At 42.0% G+C, this 16,567-nt stretch overlaps 1 protein-coding gene across 2 annotated transcripts in view; it reads left to right on the top strand.

Annotated features, from left to right (window-relative positions):
- Positions 1 to 15,516, top strand: part of C5H3orf70 (chromosome 5 C3orf70 homolog) — a 104,589-nt gene extending 89,073 nt beyond the window's left edge. Inside the window, exons 2-3 of one of the 2 annotated variants that reach the window (XR_010943631.1) lie at positions 10,697 to 11,720; positions 11,924 to 15,516. Coding sequence is in view for 1 of the 2 variants with exons in the window: in XM_067738316.1 (XP_067594417.1) it covers positions 10,697 to 11,253 (557 nt within the window). In the remaining variant the exon portion in view is untranslated. Of the gene's footprint in view, positions 1 to 10,696 lie in introns of both variants that reach the window. The other variant, XM_067738316.1, reaches the window with a different exon arrangement.
- Positions 15,517 to 16,567: the final 1,051 nt, after the last annotated feature.

The raw sequence follows: 16,567 nt of genomic DNA, 5'->3' as shown, positions 1-16,567 counted from the left end.
TTCTGGGAAGATCCCACATGCCACAGAGCAGCTTAGCCTGTGCGCCACAATTACTGAGCCTGCGCTCTGGAACCCACGAGCCACAACTGCTAAGCCTGTGTGCTGCAACTACGGAAGCCCACGTTCCTAGAGCGTGTGCTCTGCAACAAGAGAAGCTACTGCAATGAGAAACCCTCACACTGCAACGAAGAGTAGTCCCTGCTCGCCGCAACTAGAGAAAGCCCGTTTGCAGCAACAAAGACCCAATGCAGGGAAAATAAATAAAGACAAAGAAAGAAAGAGAGAGAGAGAGAGGGAGGGAGGGAGAGAGAGAGAGAGAGAGAAGAAAGAAAGAAAGAGAGAAAGAAAGGCAAGAGAGAGAGAGGGAGAGAGAGAGAAAGAAAGGAAAGAAAGAAAAAAAAAGAAGAAAGAGAAAAAAGAAAGAGAAAGAATTGTAAAACTCTAAGAAATAAGTGACCAAAGGATATAAGGAAACTCTGTGTATTTCCTTTGAGCTGAGGGAGTATATATACCCAGGAAGGACAAAGGTGCAAGGAATTCCGCCTCCCCAAGACTGGGGTTCAAAACTTGTTGGAGAAAGTATAGTTCAGCCTACAGAATAGCAGAGAACCTTGCCTCTTTGCCCAGGCTGTACTGTTTTGAATTTGCTGGGCAAGCAGGAAGCAGCCCTTTGGAGTGCCAGGAAGGCATGGGCAATGAGCAGTTAAGGGTGTGGGTATGCAAAGGTGGCATAGGCTTGGATAGGCAGGAGGGAATGATGTAGGCAGAAGGCCTTCAGAACGCTGGTTTGCACGTGGAGAAGGCCATGGGAAGGCTATCACCAGGCCAGGCCAAAACCACAAGGTTGCCAAGGAACCGTACATTCTGGGTTCACGGCTGGGGCAGACCTCCAGCAGATTTCATTCCCCCCCACCCCAGCCTGTGTGCAGCAAACATGAGAGCCCCTTCCTCCTGTAGTGTCCCTCTAGTGCTCTCTACTGAGAAATTTAGCATCTTGCTCAGTGTAGAAGAAAAATGTTTAAAGGGATTCTGTTCACTGTGGCTGAACATATATTGAAAAGAAAATTTGGAGTTGAGAGGCATTAGTTGATACTAGCACATTTATAATCTCGTAATAACCTGGGCCCCTTTTTCCTCTTTACTGCTTAGTGTCAGCTGCGAAGTGACTTTCTCCATATATTTCACAACCCAGCTATTATGATGAAGAGAGGTTGTCTAAGAACAGATCTCCAAGTTGAGTTTTGGTGCCATCATCTGAGCCTCCTTGTCCCCATTCAAGAGTAGTTAAGTGAATAGTTAAGTAGAGATGCTATTTAGCTGTAAGTAGTACATTTGTAAGTTCTTACCCCTAACTCTGGGTTTCCCCAGTGGCACTGATTTTAAAGTTGGCTGGCCTAATCACAGGTCCAAGAGAAATGAGAGGTAATTATAACAACTGATTAAAGAAATAACATGGTGAATATATTTTCTTTCATTCCATTGGGAAATATAAATTTTTGTATATAAATAATTTGATTTTAAATTATATCTCATTGATACTTAGAATGTGTTTTATTATTGTTGTGACTGATTAATAAACAAATAAAGCTCCAGAATGCCATACTGGTTTGTATAAATTTAAAAATGAGGTTCTTGACTAAACAGAGACATGTTCCTTACAAAAATAACCTTTAACAAAAAAAATGTATTGTTTTATTTCAGTAAGTATCTGCTGAGCCCCTGTGAAAAGCACAGATGGTTTAAGATCTTAATTTTCTTAGATCAGGTTGACTGGTTAGCATCCTTTTCTTGGGAATTTTCTGAACTTTTTATTCCCAGATCAATAGATGAATGTGACAGATGTCTTGTACTACTTCCCTTAGTTTTAGACTGTCACGATTATCTGTCCATTGGATTAATGGCTGCTAATAACTTATTTGGGATCTGTAGAACTACACAGCTGTGTGTTAGTGGAATGGCAGAAAACTGCGCCAGAGTCTTCATGTTCTCCATCTCCACTTGTGCTGCCTCCCATAGGGAGTTTCTTTGTTCTCAAATTTTTTCTAATTGAAGTTTTAGAAATCTGTTGGCTAGTCTGGTAACTCAGCCCATCCACTATTGATTTTTGCAGAGGAAGGTAGGAGGCTGAGATGGTTTAATAAAATGCCAATAAGGTCAAGGCTTCTTATAAAGAAATCAAAGGTAATGACTATCATCATCGTCATCCATCTTCAGACAAAAAAGGGGTGGCACTCATACAGCTTTCCTTCCCTTGCGGTGATCCATAATCAGCCACTTTTCACTTATTCCTCTTTCCCTCCATCAGGCTTCTCTCCCAGTGTTTTCCTGTACTGCAAAGTGCAGATACTTAATACACAGTGGTTGAGTCTCTGTGTGCTCTGTCAGCAGCCCTCCTCTTCTTTCTGAACATACGGTTTTTCATGCTTCATCTCATCCTCAGTCAGCCATCCTTAGAAGACTCCCTCAGCCATCCCTTTTTTAACCAATTACTGTATTAAAACCAACTCTACAGAACAGCTCCTGGTGGATAAAGTAGGACTTCTGCGATTAAGGATAAAGAGGTGGAGATATTCGCTCCATGAGACCCTTATTTGGCCCCCTAAAAGGAACTGGAAAGCCTAAGAGAGTTCTCAATCTCTGCCTTTTTTTTTTTTTTTTCATTTTTTACTATGGCCTGTTTTAGCCAGACTTACCTATTGGATGTTTCCGAACTCTCTGGCCCTACAAGGGGCTCTTTCCCAACTGGAATTGTCTGTGTCTACAAGTTCCATTGTGCCAGTTTATTCAGCAGAGTGGCTCTTATGGTATCCAGTCTCCTTAGGCAAGGGAAGGGTTTTGCTCTCTTTCTAGATTATCTGTGATGAGACTGGTTTTGTGGCAGGAGACCCTCTGTTCCAGTAAGGCTGTTTACCCCACTGCCCCTGAGGCAGCCCACACTACTTCCGCCTCTGGATTTTGCACAAAGCCTGCCACTTTACTTTCTTTTGTCCAGGTCCTAGCCCTTCTTAAGTTTATATCCGTTTCTTGGGAGCCTCTTCTTCGCCCTTCCAGCCCTCACTTTTTCTGGGCTCCTGTACCTTATATAGTGTATACCCCACAACTTAATACTTCTCTTTCTTCTTGTGATGCTTACAGATGCTTGTGTGACTCAAATTGGGTCGTAAGAGGGATGCATTTTACACTTGTCTTTACAGTGGTAGTTACTTATTAAAATACACAATTTTTTTCAGTGGTAGTTACTTATTAAAATACACAATTTTTTTTTTTTACATGTATCTGTCCCTCAAACCAGAAGACTTGGCTTCAGGTAGGAATAAACATGGTTTAAAAAAGGATAGAGGCTTCATCATGTCTCTCTTCACATTGGCTCCTCTAACTTGGTAAATATGGTGAACAGCTTCTCTCTCTCGTTGGTTTATGGCACTTTTAGAAATGTTATTTTTAAGGCAGGCCTCACTGTACTGGCTGCCCTACTTCAGGGCGTCAAAATTGTGGCCCAGAGCAGTGCAGACTGTAGAGGTCTGTTGGTGAGGGCTCCTGCCCTGCACAGGCTGTTCCGTGGTACTTCCTCCACCTCCTCCATTCCCCCTCTTACCAGTTTGACTTAACTCCAGATCTGAGCGTAAAACCAACTGGAAGATGGTGGAAGCTTGATTGTCGAAGTCTGATTTGTGCTTTAGACCAGCTTTATCTGTGCCCATCCCATGAGAGGAGCAGATAGAAATGGAAGTGAGTAGAAAGGCAAAGCTGGGAAGCCTCTATAGAGGGGCTTGGAGACCTGCAGGCAGCTCGTGTCTTCTATAAGCAACACCAATAATAGAATTATACAATGTGCCAGGCACTGAGTCAGTGCTTTAAAAGATAGAGTGCACTGACCACTTTACCCTGAGGAAATGGAAAGCATGGGACTGTTCATTTGATAAAGGTTGGACAGCCAGTACGTAGCCTCAGTCCTTGCCCTGAACCCCCAGGATCTGCCACCTTCCTAGGAATGTCTCTTGTGTTCCTTCCTCTACTGAGCCAGGTGACTTGCGTCAGGTCAGAATGTCATGCTTGAAACCCTGTAATAGCCTCCCCTTAACCCCCATCTCTTCTCTTTCCAGTCCCTCTGCACATCTTTACCAGACTAAATTCTCTGAAATCCCTCTTTTATTGTTATTACTTGCCTCCTCAGTAATCTGCACTGGTCCCCATTGTTAGCAAAACACGAACACTTTGGCCTTGCATTCTAAGCCCCATCCAGCCTCTGTCTTCCTCACAAACTTTATCCTCCTTTGCTGTCTTGGTCGACTCTGTGAACCCCACATGCCTGCTGACACATTCTGGCTCTGGAACTGGCCTGGAGCAGTTCCGATCGCTACTCCACAGGTGTGTGTCTTTTAACAGCCAGGTACAGTCCTTCAGTGAAGCCTGGAATCCTATTCCGCTGCTTGGTGAATGCCCTTGTATATTTACGGTTTTGCTCAACTGGTGTTTTATTTTTATTTTTTATCTTCTCCCTGCAGTTTGACTGGAAGCCCCTTGAAGCATGACTACACATTGTACTTTTTATTTCCCCACAGCATCTGATTTAGTAGTATAAACATGGTAAATAGTCAATAAATATTTGTTAACTGAGTAAATAAACCATGCTCTGGTGCTCTGTCTCACTGGGGTTTTGCTTTACATTAATATGTTCCTCCTCACTAAAGGTTACACGATTTGAAAAATGAAGAAATTAGCATCTTGCATAAATTTCTGATTGGGGACTTCAATATATTGAGCAATGTATGAACTTTATTGTTCTCATAGATTGAAGTACAAAAATATTGGTATATTACTGCCAGTGGAGCAGGGTGGTAGAGGGTAAGGCCACAAAAAATATTGGTTATAATAAATGTTAGGTTCTTTTGCTTTTAGTTTGTGATATGCTACTCAACTAAGTAAATAATGTACATTGCAGAAATAGCTGAATAAGAATATTTAATATTATTTTCAATATAATGAATGCCCTTGGGACTAAAATAAGCATACTTGTGATTCAGTATATAAAATCAAAGAACTGAACTGTGCATGCAGTTTCCCTTAGGCCACTCAGTTTTTTTCAGTAGATTTACCTTTTTAATTATATTTTGCTTAGGCTAATTTTAAAATAACTTTGCATTCCCTGAGAGCAGTGTAGTTCATGTGTCAAGCGGACACACATTTAACAGTCATAAAACTATCTGTAAAAGCAAAAAGCTCATTCCCCTCCAGAGGATCTTTTTTAAAAATCAAAATGCACAACTGATCCTAAAAACTAGTTTAACAAAGTGCATGCAATAGCTTAAGGGGCCACATAAATCATTTTCTACGTTTGTCCCCACCTGCCTTCCCTTTGTGCTCTACAACCAAAAGAAAGAAACTCCTACTAGGGAATGTATCTACTATATATGTACAACTGTGCTACCGATTGGAATATTAGCTGAAGTTAATGGCAGAGAATGACAGTGTAAACTAACAAGAGCATTAGATAAATCTTATTAATTAAGTAATGAGTATTCTCATGAAGAAAGAACATAGGCTGTCACAGGGCTTGGGCTCTAGAACTGACCTCTGCCTTACTACATGAGCTTGAGAAAGTAATTAACTCTCCCCTCTCTCCCTCTATCCCTTCCTTCTTTCCACCAGGATGAAAACATAAATCTTTTTTAGTGTCTCATTGAGGCATGGTGAAAACAGTATGTAGGTCTGTGCAGACCTACTAGAGAATGGACTTGAGGACACGGGGAGGGGGAAGGGTAAGCTGGGACAAAGTGAGAGAGTGTCATGGACATATACACACTACCAAATGTAAAATTGATAGCTAGTGGGAAGCAGCCACATAGCACAGGGAGATCAGCTCGGTGCTTTGTGAACACCTAGAGGGGTGGGATAGGGAGGGTGGGAGGGAGATGCAAGAGGGAGGGGATATGGGGATATATGTATATATGTGTAGCTGATTCACTTTGTTATACAGCAGAAACTAACACACCATTGTAAAGCAATTATACTCCAATAAAGATGTTAAAAAACAAAAACAATAAAACAGTATGTACTACATATTGTTGCTAAACACCATTGGGGAAGAACAGTCAGAAAAATTATGAACCAAGACTTTAAAAGAATAGTTTAAGTTACTTATTTAGTGGTTTTGATTGGCCTTTAGTTGAGAAATACCTGTAGTGTTGAACCAGCTTTCCTGAAAAGAAACATGAATATATGAAATTTATTTTTCACTTAGTGATCACAAAAACCTATTGTGATTAGTCAGTTTCATTATTGAGAATGTGATTTGAGCTCCCTTGAAAAAGATTCCATATAAAGTAATGCGTTTACGAAGTTTATTTTTAGTTTTTATATTATTTTTTAAAATGGGTGTTAAGTAGTGTAATGAGGTGTAGTCTTCACTTTCGTATGGATGAATTTTGTGAGTGGCTGAATGAGTCATTAGCAAACTAAGATTCTGCTTCACAGGAGTATTTTGAGAATAAGCTTAAGAATGTGTAAGTTCGTAAGAAAGGAGCTAGGGCTCCTTGGAGAAATGGCTGATTCCTGGACTGGGGCAGGGGAAGTACAGGATAAGCCAGTAACTTCTTATGACGCCAGAACGTGAGGAAGTCGTCACAAAAATATGGGGCATGTTGAAATGACACAGGGGTAACTTAAAGGAGCTCCCAAGAGCTAAGTCTGGGACAATTTGAGCAACAAAATAAATAACGGTAGTAAAGGATTACAATCCCTAGAATAAAATAAATATGAGTCCATGCTTCTATCAGTAAATAATTGAATACATAAATAAATGAGGGAGAAGGAGCATCTCCTGCTTAGATAGAATTCTGATTAATAAATATAGAAGGAATGATGTAAATAGAAACTCACTATTTGGCAAATACCACAGTAGTGATTGTTGCAGGCCACACCCACCTGTGCATGCTAAAATTAGTAGATGGTGGTATGATGAGAAACAGGGTATTTGCATACTCTCAAAATATCTCTTCACAAGATACTTAATATTATAGAGAGAAAAATACTAACTTTACAGTGGGGAAGCCTAGACAAACACCACATTTTTTATTTATTTTAAATTTATTTATTTATTTTTGGCTGCGTTGGGTCTTTGTTGCTGCGCGCAGGCTTTCTCTAGTTGCAACGAGCGGGGGCTACTCTTTGTTGCGGTGTGCCAGCTTCTCATTGCGGTGGCTTCTCTTGTTGCAGAGCACGGGATCTAGGCACGCAGGCTTCGGTAGTTGTGGCACGTGGGCTCAGTAGTTGTGGTTTGCAGGCTCTAGAGTGCAGGCTCTAGAGCGCGGGCTCAGTAGTTGTGGTGCATGGGCTTAGTTGCTCCGTGGCATGTGGGATCTTCCCGGACCAGGGCTCGAACCCATGTCCCCTGCATTGGCAGGCGGATTCTTAACCACTGCACCCCCAGGGAAGTACCCCCTCTGGACTCTTTACAAAACTAAATCCTTGATATGTTTGTTTTATAATTTATATGTTTATGAGCAAATCAAACAATATAGTATTAGATAATCATTGATATTTAAAAGATGTTTACTCAACTCTGTTTCTCATCTGGCCATCTTTATTACTTTTCTCTTCCCTGCCTTCCTCTTTGCATCTGTATCTCAGTATCACCAGATAACAGGCTGTCACTCCAGCTCTGAATAGCATGTTTAATAGGTGTAACTGGTAGAAGAAAATGTAATCTGGAATGCAACATACCTTTCTCTCCAAGCTGCATTTCTCTTACTTTTACCACACTTCAAGAAATAAAAATGGTGCTTTGGAGGAGAGAGGAAAGTAAGAGGTAGAACAACTGAGAAGAAGAGAAAAAGCAAATTTTGAAGAAGCACAAAGGCGGGTAAGGGGGTGGGTGCAGCAAGGGGGCTTAGGTGAGAGTAGGAGAGGCTGGTCAGAGAAGGCCCAAAGTCAGGCTGCAGGATCCTCTCTACCTTTGGACTAGATAAAGCGCTGAGCCCTCTGGGTCTCAGGAACCTCTTATGCGGTGACCAGTGGGTAACTAAACCATAGGTTACTTGGGCCAGAATGAGCTTAATCAGCATCTGCGACAAGCATTTCATGAGTGCCTGCCATCCATAGCCTCTGAACCCAGTAACCACCAGTCTACCACCCAAGAAAAGACCAAACCTCCGTTCCAGATGTTTTGTTCACCACTCTGTGGACAGAAGGGAGTAGAGTCCCCTAAATTCTCCCAGTCCCTTTTCTGTCCTCTGCCCACACTCATCTTTCTCTAATCCTGGGGCTGACAGACCAGAGGGGAGGCTTGAAAGTCTGCCTTTTTTGCCCCTCTGCTTGGATTCAGAGTTCCTACCAAGCTGTTAGAACTTGCCTGACTTGAACTTTGCCTGACAAGGAGTAATCCCTTCCTTTACAGATAACAGAATTGAAGATACCTGGTATTGGGTTGGCCAAAAAGTCAGATCGGTTAGTGAATATGTTGTTCAATGAAGTTCTTTGTGAAAATGAAAAATGTCTTTTATTTTTACTTAAAACTGAACGAACTTTTTGGCCAGCCCAATATATTTTAAACAATTTCCCAGGCAGGCATGACAGTTCTTGCTTGTATTTTTGTTAGACCGTAAGGTTTGTGTGAAATATGTCCAGGCTTGGAAGCAGACCTGGGACCCCAAAGGCTTAACAGTTTTACTCCAGAATGATTTTTTTTTTTTAGCCGTGCCGCGTGGCATGTGGGATCTTAGTTCCCAGACCAGGGATTGAACCCGGGCCCTTGGCAATGAGAGTGCGGAATTCTAACGCTGGACTGCCAGGGGAATTCCCTCACTCCAGAATGAAGCTGAGTGTATTTTTAGAGTAATTTAGTTACAAAGAAATTGTGGCATCTAAGCCTACTTTTTTGTACAGGAGTCAAGAAACAGAGGTAAAAAATACAGGCAGGCTTGATTGATCTTAATAGATCAAATGTTGCACTATCTGTGGCACAGTTTGCTGTTCACATTTCTGATCTAAAATTGCTATTCGTCCATGCTTAATGAACTTATTTAAAAAATATAAGGTAGTTTTCCTTACAAATGTGATCCCTATCCTAGAATTTTCGATCTGACTAAGAACTAAAACAGATGGGAGCAGAGCACAGTGGGTGATTTGCCTGCAAAGAGATGCTCAGGAGGAGGTCATAAATCAGTGGTTCTCAGCGAGGGCGATTTTGCCTCCAGGTATATGTGACAACATCTGGAGATGTTTTGTTTTGGTTTTTGGGTTTTTTGGGTTTTTTTTTTTTTCAGTACGCGGGCCTCTCACTGTTGCGGCCTCTCCCGTTGCGGAGCACAGGCTCCAGACGCGCAGGCTCAGCGGCCATGGCTCACGGGCCCAGCCGCTCCGCGGCATGTGGGATCTTCCCGGACCGGGGCACCAACCCGTGTCCCCTGCATTGGCAGGCGGACTCTCAACCACTGCGCCACCAGGGAAGCCCTGGAGATGTTTTGATTGTCAGCCTGGGGAGGAGGTGCTACTGGCATCTAGTGGGTAGAGGCCAAGGATGCTAGTGCATTGGACAGCCCCTCAGCAAAGGATTATCTGATCTGAAATGGCAATAGCATTGAGGTTAAAAAACAGTGTCATAAATATGTGCAGAAGATACTGTATGGACTGATTGATAAATCAGCTACGTTAGGAATAAACCCAAGATGGTGCCTACATTTGTGGCTTCTGTCTCTGGGACTTGTGGTCGTTGTTGGTTTTTTTTTTTTTCCAGATTTCTATTTTTAAATCATTTTAGGCTTACAGACTGGGCAATTGTCATCTCCATCTGTCTTCTTAGCACTTGGTACAGGGGAGGCTTTGTTAACTGTTGAGTGAAGCAAAAGAGAATGAGCAAAGAGATGCGGGAGGAGCAGATCCAGTTAGGTTTCACTTCCACACAAACTCTGTGAGAAACACCTAGGCAGAGGGAAGGTTTGGGGATAAGCTTCTTGGTTTTCTAGAAACATCTGGCAGGTCACCCCCCTGCATCTGCCTGTGCCTGTGCTTGGCTGAGGTTGTGCTTGTGGAATTGGTGTCAGGGAGAACATCTCCTGCTTTGGCCACTGATGAGCTTTGGGTCTTGAAAGAGATCATTTCACACCCTGCACCTGACCCTGGCCACTGAGGGTGACCAGGACAATGCTATAGGCCATTACCTATTAAATGTGTGTGTGTATGTGTATTCTGATTAAAACATAGAAACCTGAAGAGTGAAAGTCTTATCATAATCCTGATGATAAATTTTAAATGTCTATATTAGCATATAATTATTAAAGATAAAAATGGAATTATAATTTTATGGTATATTATACTATTTTACAGTATGTTTTTACCATACTATAATGTGGACATTCCTTATTTTAGTATGATGGGTAAATCATTTCAAGTTGTCTGAAAAATAAGGATGATAGTATCCACCCACCTATTCCAGAGGCATTAAAAAGACTCAAACATAAATTAAGATTTGTAAAGTGTGTTGAGTTTCTTAGATGAAAACACCATGATGTTATGGTACCGTGTTGTATTTTTAATTGATTATAACAGTTTTGAACGATTCTATTATTAGTTTCTTCTGAGATGTTATTGAAATATTTTTAAAAACATTCTGAGTCCTCAGAGAGAAACCATTATGGCTACCTTAATGTAGTGTGTGTAATACTCTTAGATTTCAGCTGCCTTTTTGTGTTCCCCACAGGCAAATACGTGTATCAGCCGATGACCCCTGTGGAACAGCTTCCAAGCACTGAGATTCCCGCAAGGCCTTGGGAACCCACAAACACCATTCAGATCTCAGTGTCCCTCACTGAACACTTTTTGAAATTCGCATCTGTCTTCCAGCCTCCCCTCCCCCCTGATTCACCAAGGTACTGTATGATCTCAGACCTCTTTATTGACAACTATCAGGTTAAATGTATTAATGGGAAGATGTGTTATGTGCAGAAGCAGCCGGCGCCACATTCCCACAAAATTAGCCCCGAGGAGGTCTCTGCACACGATGCCTTAATATCAAAAGAGAGCAATACGCCAAAAATAGATCACTGCTCTTCTCCCTCAAGTTCTGAGGACTCTGGGATCAATGCAGTCGGGGCTCACTATGTGGAGTCGTGCGATGAGGACACAGAAGAAGGAGCAGAACTGAGTTCAGAGGAAGATTATAGTCCAGAGAGCAGCTGGGAACCAGACGAGTGCACCCTTCTCTCCCCTTCGCAGTCTGATCTGGAAGTGATCGAAACAATAGAAACCACCGTGTGAGCGTCCAGGCAGGAAGCCCCGTCCTCTGATCCATGCTGAGCTTTTGTACTTTTGTCTAATGGATCCTTTTTCCAATGCAGTCGATGTTTTCTACCCCTCTCTAACAACCATACCAGTTCAGTGGTCTGCTGATTTAGCTTCACTTTTACATTAGTCTTATAATTAAGACATTTTTTTCTTATAAATGGTTTTCTTTTGTATCTTGACTTCCTTTTTATGTAGCATCTGGTGTCATGAATTGTGACCCAGCCTTAATTTCACTGGGAACTTTGAAAGCAATGATGTGATGAAGTGATGATCACAGAGCATCACGGATCAGGTTGAGGAGCTGCCCGGAGTGAAGGAGACACTATTTTATAAAGAGCCAGTTCTTCGCAGAACAACTCTTTGGCGTTCCTTTTGGTGTGCTGATGAGCACCCCTACCCTGCTAGTCCCGTGTGGAAAGTGGCTCACGTGACCCCTCAAGGTGTGCACTGGTTAATGCCATTCTGTCCCTTTCCCCGTCTCCCCACCGCCTGCACTGGGGCTGGGCCAGTGCTGTCCTGGCTTACTTCTGGGAGGTTACTGGAGGCCAGCTCAGTCCCTAGTTATGGCCAGTGTCTGCACATCCCTCCGTTATCTGGGGCTGAGCTAGACCTCACTTCAGAAGAGATTCCACCTCTGTTTCAGGCTCAGTCCAGCTTTAGCTGAGTGCCTACGCTCTTCAGGGATACAGAGTGAATAAGGCCTGACTCCCGGCAGGAAGGGACCACAGTCCAGTAGGCGAGGTAACACATGCAGGTGATGGGACCCAGAGTGCCCTGGGAACCCGGGGGAAGGAGAGATGTACTTGGCCTGGGCTAGCTGGGGATGTTGTACCATTCGAACTGGCCTCTTGGGTGGGTTCCCCAACATATCCCTGCTTTTTAAAATTGTTCTTCAAGTCTGGGGGAAACTTTCAGGAGTTATATAGGTATTATATTTAGGAGGCAGCCACATCTGATGTCTTAAGAAAAAAAGTCAGTCATAGTTTTAGTTAGCATGGAAGTGCTAAAGACAGCAGTCCTTTAGGGATTAGGAATGAATCTAATAGGTTTGATTAATTCTGCTTCATTTGGTTGTATGAAGCATTAGGATGGCTTAGGTGAGAACTGGATTAGAATTCAGTATGATGCATGGATTTTTTATGCCAATGCAAAAACAGTTGAAATAGTTCGCTAAGTCAGGAGAAAATATTTTGTGTAATATTCATTCACTTTACAACAGTAATATTCATGGGCTGTTGTAAATATTCTCTTTTCCTGCACACATAAAGTAGTAAGTGATTCTTCCTTATTTAGCTCTCTTCAGAATTCTGCTCCTAATCTCCATTAGTAACTGGTGTTCTCGTGTGAGTCGGTTACCTGCTGTTTCTCCAAATATACCGTCTGTGAGGCATAGTTAAGAATCTAGGAAATTTAAAATATGGCCCACATGAAACCAGAACTGTCAAAGTTGGAGCTGGAGAAATACTTCCTATACCCTGACTATCCATGAGTGTGCGCTCATGGCATCATCTCATGACATAGCTTCTGTGTCACATTAGTTTGTATTTTAAGAAATAAGAAGAGGCCTGTTGTGTCCTTCCCTGAAGCCTCCACTTGGCATCTTTCAAAAGTCACTCCAGGCAGAACCTGCTTTCCTAGTTGTATGTGTAGTCACGTGACTGGCTAGAAGAGTTTGTTAGATTCAGGTGCCCCAAGCAGCCATAGGGTTTAGAAAGCAGAGTGTGCATATTCCTTTGAAAGCAGTGTTTGCTAACACTTTCTGTGCTAGATGAGAATGCAGCCAGCATAAAGTTCCCACTTATTGAAATGTAAAGACTTAACAAGTCAAACCAAGAAGGTGGTGAGCAGAGCTCCAGGTACAGTGGGGCCCAGGAGAGGGTGGCGGAGGAGGGTGTACGGAGAGGGGCTTAGGGACAGACAGCTGATGAGCCCTGCCCTGGGCTCTCAGCACCGCCCAGGATTGAGTGGGCAGCTGCAGCCAGGGCGACTCGCCCCAGGGTCCTGTCTTCACCTAATTCTGGGTGAGCTTGTTGCAACCCCGGGCAGGAACACGAGGCACTCTTTCTCTGCACCATTCCTATCAGTTCTCTCCTCCATCCGTTAATCTAATTGGAGTCAACCACCAGGTCTCCAGCGCCATGGGAATCCATGGGCACAGGGCCACGTTTCTGAGGCTGGCTGTGTCAGGGTTGGGCACTTTATATGGTAATATCTACGACTTTTGCCTATGTTCCTGTTTAAACTCCTGAACTGCCATTCAGATTAGCCATGATTTTAATGGAATTTTTGGATTTAAGACTAGTTGATAATCACTTTAAATGTTTGCACAAACTCTTTATAATTAAAAACTAAGATTCACTTCTATCTATTTTATAGAACTGGAGATGTTCCACAGGATTCTAAATATCAGATGCTCCTGGATCTCAAAATAGCCTTTTCTAAATAAGCACAAACAAGAATTCTTTTTTTTGTCCTAGCACTGTTAATAATTATCTGAAAATCATATATGATTGAGCGAGAATTGTTTCTCTAATGCTTGCATTCCAAAAACAACTGATAAGGATATAAAAATACGTAGTTTCAACTTAAATTCTAGGCCTATTCTGTTCTGTATTATATGAAAGAATTGCTCTGTAATCCTGATACTGTATTGCTCATTTGTATAAGCATATTTATAGGCACTTTTAGAAAATGTTTAGACTGCAGTGTGTACTATAGACATAGAACACAGTCATGTTAAATAGGTTTTTGATTAATACTTGTACATTGAGAGATATGAAAGCTTTACCATTTGGACCTTTGCTCACTTGGGGCAAAGAGTTGGGCTGTGTGGGTGGAAAAACTGCTTTCTTGGGCTTTTATCAAAAACTGGCACCATTCCCACTTTCTGAAAGTTGGCGTAAAAGCTGTTAGGTAGAACATACAAAGTAAGTGCTGTGTGGAATTTAGGTTTCTTATCTAACCAAGATTTCTTCTAGAATTTTCAAGTTTCACACGTGTTCATGACTTTTCTGAGAAATGACAAAGCAATTAAAATGCTTTTGTCGTTACAACTGTTTGGTACATTAACAACTGAAGCTTTACAATCAAATCTAGGTATTTTCAGGATCTGAAATGCAAATTTGAGGAAAACCCTGAAGAAAAACAGATGCTTTCCTGGAAGGGGAAGACCTGTAGTTCAAGGTAATACAGTACAAAATGAAACAGAAAATAAAATCACCAAAACCAGAACAAAACCATGAAGTTGTTTTCCTGAGGTACTTTTTGGATTTGATCTAGGATTTGATTTTATCTGAGTGGTGGTTTTATTTCTTAATCTCTACTTCCTGGCCTATTTGAAACATCAGAGTTCTTTTGGGGCGATCATAAACTCCTTTTAAAGCGAATTTCTCTTCTTGGGCAATAGGATGCAACCAGATAATTTGGAAAGCTGTCAAAATATCCAGATAGTTTTGGTGGTATAAATACTTCTAGGCAAGAAAAAAAAAGCACAAGTTAAAATAATATTTATACAGTCAACACTTGATTATTCCATCTTGTTTGCAAAATTTGGTTGATATGTTTTGGATTTTTACATGAGGAAAACAAAGTTTCCGTGGGTTTTCTTTCCCGCTCCCCTCTCCAGAGGAGGTGTGAGCACATTAAGGAGGCCAGTTGTATTTTGGGCTTTTCTGTCGCGTGCGATTGTGTCTCTTCCCGTTGGGCGTTTCCGCACTTTATCAGTGCTGTCAATTCCAGGGATGTCAGTGCTTCTCACATCCAAACATAAGTACAGGGGCACTTCTCAAAACTAAGTTTGGAATTATTTATCTTTAAAAAATTTCTTATGTCACTGCTCCCTTTCGTTGTCATGGATAATTGAGAGTTGACTGTATTGGGAAAGGGTTGCGTTTCTGTTCGTGCTTTGAGTTCTTTCTGTTAAGGCTGAAGCAGTGCTCTCTTAATAGTCTGAACAAGTCTGAAAGCAAATCATCAGTAGCAGTTTTAATGCTGAGCTTCCATATCATCGTGTTCATGTGTACTTTTAAGGCTGTTCGTACCCTGTAATACTCACTGTGTGATTTTTTAAAAACCTGTCTGTTTTAAAGTTTTAAGCACAATGTCGATCCTTGTGTAATTTCCTAAAATTATATTCTGTTTTCCTACAAACAGCTCAACTTTCCTCTCTGTATAATACTTTAGGAAAATACTACCTTGTAAAATAAATGTGATTTTTTTCTTTTTTACCAGCACAAATACGATATTTTGAATTTTGGAATATCCTCCCTCTCCACCCCACTTTAGAGAGTTTCTGTCTGATTTAAATAATAACGCAATGTGAGCCTAACGAAACAAAAACAAAAGCCCCCATTTGCAAAATGTGAAACATTTATATCCAGTGCTTACTCTGTGCTAGGAAATCAGTGTTTTACATCATTATTCCATTTAAATTTTACAAATCCTTAGTGCAGGTAATTATTATTATGCATACTGTACACTCACGGTCACCACTGGTGATAATTCCCAGAACGCTTTATAGTAAGAACTTTTTTGTTGGCTGCATTGGGTTTATACAAATAAAAATTACATTCCCCCACAAACGGGATTTATTTCACACAACGCTACAAGCTGTGTGTTCGGTTCACACATTCCACGTAAGACAGTTCTGACTGCACGTTGGATCCAGGGAGGCCGCTGCCCTGCTGACCCTCGAGGGTGCAGTCACTAGGTCCCCAAGGCTGAGGGTCCAAGCCTCAGCATGGCAGGTCCAGGAGCTTAATTTTTATATTCACACCAAGAAAAGAACAGCTTTGGGGTTGGCTTTTATTGAATAACCTCATGGGGAGTGCTAAACAAATTTGCTTATCAGTAATAGAAATAATATCATTGTTTATATTAATAATGATAGCTCAACAGCTGCCTTCCTGCTTTCTCTGAGTATCCCTCACAGCAGCCCTCTGAAGGAGACTTCAGTATCCTCACTTCACAAATCAGGAAAAGGGCTCCAGAAAGAAAACACTTTTGTTCAGAGTGGCACAGCTTGTAAGTAAGTGGGAGTCATGTTTGAACTGTCACCTTGGCCGTGGAGCTCATACTCTTGGCCCTTGTCCTGCGTTGCATCCTCCTGTAGCCCTTCCCACCCTCAGGGGCCATGGAGGCTGAGCCAGGAGGCCGATAGTGAGTGGGGAGGAGAGCAGAGGGTGCCCCCTTCCTGTCCGTGACCAAGAAGACGCCTCCCTAACCCAGACACCACCAGGCTTCTCCCTCCCTCCCCATTCTGTGCTCCACGTGGACCTCCCCCCAACAC

This window comes from Pseudorca crassidens, chromosome 5 (assembly GCF_039906515.1).
Source record: "Pseudorca crassidens isolate mPseCra1 chromosome 5, mPseCra1.hap1, whole genome shotgun sequence".
In the NCBI taxonomy this organism is placed as follows: Eukaryota; Metazoa; Chordata; class Mammalia; order Artiodactyla; family Delphinidae; genus Pseudorca; species Pseudorca crassidens.
The sequence above is the reverse complement of the archived record's forward strand: the minus strand, read 5'-3'. Positions and strand labels throughout refer to the sequence as shown.